At 27.9% G+C, this 8,084-nt stretch overlaps 1 protein-coding gene across 1 annotated transcript; it reads left to right on the top strand.

Moving 5' to 3' along the window:
* Positions 1-4,920: 4,920 nt before the first annotated feature.
* Positions 4,921-6,715, top strand: LOC114387395 (transcription factor TT2-like). Its single transcript, XM_028347577.1, has 3 exons — positions 4,921-5,066; positions 5,185-5,314; positions 6,054-6,715. Exons 1-3 carry the CDS (start codon positions 4,943-4,945, stop codon positions 6,325-6,327), a joined length of 528 nt encoding a protein of 175 aa, XP_028203378.1. The 5' UTR covers positions 4,921-4,942; the 3' UTR covers positions 6,328-6,715.
* The last annotated feature ends 1,369 nt before the right edge of the window (positions 6,716-8,084 follow it).

The raw sequence follows: 8,084 nt of genomic DNA, 5'->3' as shown, positions 1-8,084 counted from the left end.
CGTGAAAAATGAACTCGATTGGATAAGTTCATATTCTCTATGAGTCACATTTTTTTTAAGTCCAGTCAGGTCTGATGGTCCATTGAGCCGATCCATATTATCCCATTTTACTTTTTTAGTTTGAACTTATACAATTTTTTAAAAAAATAATTAAAAAAATATTGGTCAAAATAGATCAGATTCTATTTGGGCTAACAATTTTTTCAGTTCAACTCAACCTGATGGCCATGGGCCAATGGTCCTCATAGATCCAACTCATTTTGCCAGCTCTAACCATACGATATTTAAATCCAAACCACCAAAAAGAAAAACTTGAAATCTTATTTAAAAAGTTGAAAATCGAAGCAAATCAATTTTTTTAATCGATTTTTTTTAATGAAACCAATCGGTTCAATTTTTTGTTGGTGCCTTCAAAATCGAACTAAATTGAATCAAACTGATATATTATAAATCCTAAAATTAAGATATAACAACATTTTTATTTATATAATATCTATGGTTATAGTTCAATATAAAAATGAGTTTATATGTGATATTATACGGTTAACAAACTGAGCAATCTTTAATAAATAATTGTGGTAATGTTCTTGTATTAAAAGAATTTGATATTTAGTAATTAGTATGGTTTATTTATTAATTTCAATGTATTCTCAATATATAGAGACAAAACTAAAAATGAAGAAACTAGATAAGAAACTCCTTATTTATATAAAAACCAAAATATTTGAATCTGAAATCTTTTTAGTGTTTTAACTTTTAATATACCAAAAACTCTTAGCTATTCTTGTTATACAAATCAGATATGAAGCAAAATATGTGAGTACGTAAGACACTATCTGGATGTAAGGTTTGAAACTCATTTAGCTATCTACTAATCATTAAGAAAGTTAAAATGTAGGTAATAGTGTGTCAATTAAAACTGAACTATCCTATTCAAATCACATTGAATTGACTAGAATGAGATCACTACTATAAAAATACCATTCTATGTCGAGCTTTAAATACAACTTGTTTGCATCAATGTAGAGAAGTCATTTTTACATCAGTTAATATTTGGACTGATGTAAAAACTGCACTTATATAATTCAATAACAAAAAAATGTAGAGTTAGGAGCTTAAGTATAGTCTTGAGCTCGAAAAAGTCTTCAAGACGACTTTAATTTCAAATCCTCCCCCAAAGTGTTTGGTTATTGTCATCCAAATGAGTGAGCCAATGAGGTGGCTTCATTCAATTTCTTTCCATTTAGGAGTAAGGGTGGAAAGCTTTAACCATTTGTAAGGAAATGTTAACCCACTTGATAGAAGTTTCTAATTAATTAAAATGGGTGTGCCTAATGATCTGATTAAGACACTAATGACTTGGCGATGATAGATTAGTCATTTAACATATGTGGCGGTGGTTTTGGGTATTTTCCTACCCCATAATTGCTTCTTATAAAGAGCACATAATACGATACCAAATAAAATAATATTATTTTAATACAAGGAACATATAATTAATTCTAAATTTCACAAAAGATAAATGTTATTTGTACAACAACTTATACAACAGCTTGTACATTAACATTATCTCTCTTCTCAACATCATTTGTTACATGTTATATCGATCGATATAAATAGACACAAAAAATGAATTATGGTTAATAATGACTCATGTATTAGTTTTCATGAAATATTTGATATTTGCTCACATAAAATAGTAAAAACTCTTTAATATCTGTTTCACAACACACACTGAGTTTTAATTAGTTGAATTAAGTGAATAAGTGTTGAAATTACACAAAAATTTCAAAAATATTATTTAATTGAATTTTATGCTTCATTTTATGTTTTCTTGTAATTGATATCAATCACGTTAACTAAAAGTTACCAGAAACATGAGTGCCACATCATTTATTACAAAATGAGATTATATTTCTCCTCTGTTAGGCAATGAAAGAAGGGTGTTTTAGACTTTACAACATGTGATGCCAAATTCTATTTATATTTCGTGAGTGATATAAAAATATAAACCAAACAGTAATTCTTATTTAGTAATGTATATCAAATTCATAATAAAAATATTTTTATAAAAGAAAATAAAATGTAAAGTTCATTAAGACAAAAAATAAACAAAAAGAATACTTTTTTACTATAAATAATTTTTTATTAATTATATATATATATATATATATATATATATATTTCATTTAATTATTTTATTTATTGTATTATTATTTTTCATTCATTTCGTAATTAATATCCTCGAATGAGTTTAAAGTTTTAAACTAGTTTTATTATAAAAAGAAAACTAATTGAAAACGTATGGCTTTTTTTTTTTCTGTTATCTCTACGTACTACGTACCAATAATGGACTCCAGTTTGGCCCACCATTATGAATTGGTGACCATCAAGGATAAGAATGCATGCGCAAAATTTTAACCCTAATTTTTTGTCAGCCACAAACCAATGAATCATGTACTGTTATATTAATTTTAGAAAAGCCAAATATAACATAAGCTATCAAGGTATTGTCGCATCACCGTCGGACTCTTATTATAGATTAGGGTATATTATTTTTATTGCATTTTTATAATATTTTTTATTTTTTATATCAATAATTTTTATGTTACGATATATATCAATCATATTATTTCATACATTTTTTTATTATAAAACAAATTATATAAATCAATATTTCATTTTAATTTTTACACACATTTTTATAATTTATTATTAATTTTAGTTCACATTATTCATTATTTTCTTATTACGTGTCTTTTAATTATAAAAAGGTTATACAAATAAAAAATATTATACAAATAAAACTTCGTATATTTAAATGGTCGGATAAATCTAGCCCATACCATTTGTTAAAAATGACTTTGTTGTCTTACAATTGAACAAGGTTTCCTCTCCCTCCCTTATCTATCTAGGTGATGGATCATATAAGTGGTCATCATCTTATCTTTTTATGTGAAAATAAAAATAGTTAATTTATTAGATTAAAATGAAATTTTAAGATTCAAACATTTAAATTTAAATTAAACATTCATTTAATTATAAATTTTTTATAAGATTTATCAAACAAAAAATTAAATATTTTAAATATTTAATTTATGTTAAGATTGTCATTATAATCACCATCATCATCGCTGTTATAATAACCGTTGTCCCCACTAATATGACCGCCACTATATTGGTGGAGACAACAATAATCATGAGAATGATCATAATGTTGGTGGTGACAGTAATGACGACAACAATTATGTTGGTGATGACAATGTGCATAGTGATAGTTGTGGTGACGATCATGACAGTTGTGGTGGAAACACCCATAACAATAATGATGAGTTTCGGATATTTTAAGAAGTCTTAAATTAATCTTTAAGATATTAGATTTTTTATTTGATAAATCTTATAAAGATTTTATGGTTAAATGAGATATTAATTTGAATTTAAAATACTTTGATATTGACCTTTTATTTTAATATGAGGTTAGTCATTCTTATACTTACATAAGATAATTATTCTCGTATGATACATCTGTCTCCATATGCATATTGTATTGAACACGGATCCTCTGAAAACACTTTTTTATGTGAGAACATAAAAATAATTAATAAGAACCATTAGATCAAGATTAAAAAAAATAGATGGTTGAGATTAAAATATTAAAAATTCAAATTAAAATTTAGTATAACCATTAAATCTCTAACAAATTCACCAAACGAATCACATCCTAAAATATCTCAATTCTCATTGATGATAATGACAACAACAATCATGGATGCAAAGGTGGTGGCGATTGACAATGATAATTATAAGAACAACCATTATGGTAGTGGATGTAATAATGATCATGATAATAAACTAATTGAGATATCTTATGAAGTGATAATTGAAATATTTATATATTTGTTTGTTGTTTTTATTAATCTTTAAAAAATTTAATAATACATTAAATTTTAATTTAAAATTTTAAATATTTTAATCTCAACTTATATTATTTTTAATTTTGAACTAATGGTTATTATGAGTTATTGTCATGTTCTCTCGTAAAAGAGAGTATTTTTACATGAGTCGGAATCTCTATATACATGCGTATTCACCTCTTCTTAAAATTACTTAAAACAATAGTAATACATCTAAGTTTTAAACAAACGCTTAAATTTTTTTATTAACTTAATCTAATGACAGACATTATCCCATAATACAACATATGCTTCTTTATAATGTTAACAGGATCATACCTATAGTTTGGTTAGACGGAAGGAAAGCAAGGAAGGAGTGGAAAATTTAAAATTTGAATTAGAATAATTAAGTTAAAAGAATAGAAAATTTTTAAAAAAATCTAAAAAAACAACTTTTTCTTCTCTTTTTTTTTTTCACTTCTGTATTGAAAAAAATGTTTGATAGAATTTTTGTCATCCAACACTTAGAGAAAGAAAAAAATAAAATAAAATTATAGGTATAATAGAATTTTTGATGCAATAAAAAGGAATAGATAGAAAAAAGTAATAATAAAATATTTAAAATAAAAAGTAACTTAATTTATGTATTATTACGAAAAGAATAATTTATTATCCATGTATTTTTCTTCTATTCTATTTTCTTTTCTCCCACTTTTTCTCCATTAATCAAACATATCAATAGCAAACAATTCTACATTGCGGAAAAGCTGTCACAGGTACAATTGAGCTTTCGTGATATTATTAATATTTGGTGAATTATTAACAACAGTCAGAATCAGAAGGTGATGACACTAACAAACTTACAAATACCTACTGAATACGAAGTTGAGTTTAACCACGAGGTAATTTATTCATATAAAATATATGTTGTGAAGTGATGATAATGACCGACAGAGAAACTTTTGTCCTTAGCTTTTTTGAAGCCTTTCTTTTCATATGGTTATAAATGCAGCAAACAGATAAAATATGATGCATTTTCAGGTTCCCACATGGAAACGAAGGACGACAGTGCTGAAAAAGAAGAAGCTTGGTCTTCTCATGAAGACGAAATTCTTTTGAACTATGTTCAAGTCCGTGGAGAAGGAAATTGGAGAAACCTTCCTAAAAGAGCTGGTACATATATAACGTATAAACAGAAAGTGCAGAAGTCTAATTATAATTACCATTTTCCTTTGCATTTTTGTTTTATTTTATTGTTTTCCTTAATTTTTCTTTTATTTGCTTTAAATAGGCTTGAAACGATGTGGTGAGAGTTGCAAACAACGATGGTTGAACTATCTTAAGCCAACCATATCTAGAGGAAACATTTCTTTAGATGAACATGAACTCATAATCAGACTGCATAAGCTCTTGGGGAATAGGTACTGCGCTTTACTCGATTCTTCTCAAATTTTTGAGAAGTAGAAGAATTTTTAATCCTAGTAATTCTTAATCTCCTATACATATCCAATTAATCACCTGTCATTGTTTTTCTATACAGGTTCATGAAATTTAAGTTATTGGACGTTAGTTTTAGTTTTTTTTTTCAGATATATTCGTGTCTTTTTTCAAGTTTTCTAATTTTTCTAATATATTTCTCTAAAATAAACTAATTTAAGCCGGGACTTATTCAGACCGACCCTGAAAAGTTTGTAAGAACAAAAATTGAGACCGACCCTCATCATCACCTCCTATATCATGTTTTAATTACGATGTACAATTTAAGAGTATGGAAACCAAAATTTGAGCAACTAAAAATTATTAAGAGGCCAAAATTCCCCAAACACAGTTGCATGAGAACTAAAACCGCAATTAAGCCTGAGCCAAATTTTGTGTTTGGATTATAGTTTTAAAAGTGAAGTTTTGTTGAACTCTTTTTTTTTTTTTTTTTTTTGAAATGCAAAACAAAGCAGTATTATCAATTATAAAGAGAAAACAGATTCAACATAAGATATGTTAAATCTAAGTACAGACAAGGAGTTTGGTTCAACTTGACTTTGTAAGTTTAGTTAAAAATGGGTTTAATGTAACTTGATTTATGTTTAGAGAACAATAGCTTTGATAAAAATGTTTAGTTCTTTCATTATTGATTGGTTGTTTAAGTAACTATACGTGCCGCAGATGGTCTATCATTGCTGGACGATTACCAGGACGCACCGAAGAAGAGATCAAGAACTACTGGAATACCTATTTGAGAAAGGAGGCAGAAGAGAACCAAAACAATAAGAACGAATTTCCAAGCACAAGTATGACAACAACTAGCATGTCTAGTGTTCAATCTCCATGGTACTCCGAAAATTCCGTAGGTACCAATCCCACGGAATCTCCAAATCCTGTGATTAGACCTAAAGTTGTGAGGTTATCTAAGTTTAATTTGTCGTGCCAAGACAGGTAGCCTATGAAATACACAATGACCGTGATAATTGTTTTTGCTAGTTCCTATGGTGAAGTAATAAGGTGGACAAGTTCTTTCAACCATGTTGTGCTTTTTTATCATTTCTACGTGAATGGAAGGGACAGAGTGTTTTGCAATATGTATAAAGTAAAAGAAAAATAATATTATTCTACACCTAGCTAGAGAGATGAAGAGATAAAGGAGTGGATTATATATTGTGACAAAAGAAGGAGGTCAATTGAAAGAAATACTGAAGAGTGGCAAGTAGCTAGGTGTATGCACCGAGTGGGTGTTCATATATTATTATTTGAAGGTAAATTTAATTATTTGAAGGTTTAATTGTTGGGATCAGACTATTGACATCTCAATGTTATTGCATTTTGGTAAAGTTTCACCCTAGTTTTTGTGAGGCATGTGGTTGAGTTTGATCACTGCTGTCTCGTACTATTAATATATATATATACTGGAATGCGCATTCGGGTGTGGGATGGGGTACTAGCATATATATTGCATTCAAGGGGATATTTCCCTTGCAGCTAATTAGACTGGGGAACCATTCTACACGAACCTTGCTTCTTTTGGTATTTAACATGTAATTTCTATGCTAAAGTGAGATTTTCTGTGAGTTAACACTAGGTTAATTTCCTTTCTAAAAAAAAAATACTAGGTTAATTGATAAAATCTTTGACGTATAAAAATTGCCTCTGTATACCTTATATATAAAATCAAAATAATAGTATGTACGTAAAAAGATAAAATAATTAAACATGAATATTTTCATTTTTACAAAATAAAATATCTATAATTGTAAGGACATAATTTGATGGACGATGGAAAAATTTAATAATAAGTTTAATAAATAAACAACTAGCTACACCAAATTAAAATCTTATCATCAATTACATGAATTATACATGCTATTCGATTATTAAAAACCAAATTTTTAAAGAATTTCTAATAAATAAATATTGTTAATTGCTATACTATAAAAATTAAATTAAGAAAATTATATATTTTATTCATAAAACATTGAATGTAATTTTAGAAATAAAATAAAAGGATAATTTAAGGTGAAAAATAGTAAGAAGATAGATAATTCATTTACTTTGTTTAATTTACATGATGTACCAAGCCATGCTACACATCAATTGGTCGACTCACTCAAGACCCTTTTTGTACACAAGGTACTCGTGATTCCCAAGACTAAATGTATCCTTCAATGTTATGACCTGGTCATGTCATTTTATGTAGAGCTGTCAAAATTAATGGTCCATCTCACCTGCTTAGCCTCTTGATTCCTGTGTGTTTAGCTTCTCTTGCACCCTCTCTGTGTTGATGAGTGTCTACTTTCTTTTTTCCTTCACATGGGTAGAACCACTTTGCACCTTGCCACTATTCTACTGTTCACGTAAAAGCCTCAGATGGTGGATTAGGACTCTAGACTACTTCTGGGGTACCACCTTAATAGGTGATCCTCCATGCACCACAAATTCTAACCTAGCAATCATCTCATCCTCATTTACTAGACACAACTTTGAATTCTGATTTTTTTTTCTAGTTTGAATCGTATGATAAATTGATATTGGTGATTCTTCATAATTTTTTTACTATGAGTCTAGATTTGTCACTTATTTTCCTTTAATGTGACATTTGTTGTTTCAATATTGTGCTCCGTTTTTCAAATTTGATGATCCAATTGACGTATGGTGGTGGTAATGAGGTTATGGGAGAGATGGGTGTGGTAAGCGTGAGGCAAC

Source organism: Glycine soja, chromosome 15 (assembly GCF_004193775.1).
Source record: "Glycine soja cultivar W05 chromosome 15, ASM419377v2, whole genome shotgun sequence".
NCBI classification, from domain to species: Eukaryota; Viridiplantae; Streptophyta; class Magnoliopsida; order Fabales; family Fabaceae; genus Glycine; species Glycine soja.
This window is presented reverse-complemented; position numbering and strand designations above follow the sequence as displayed.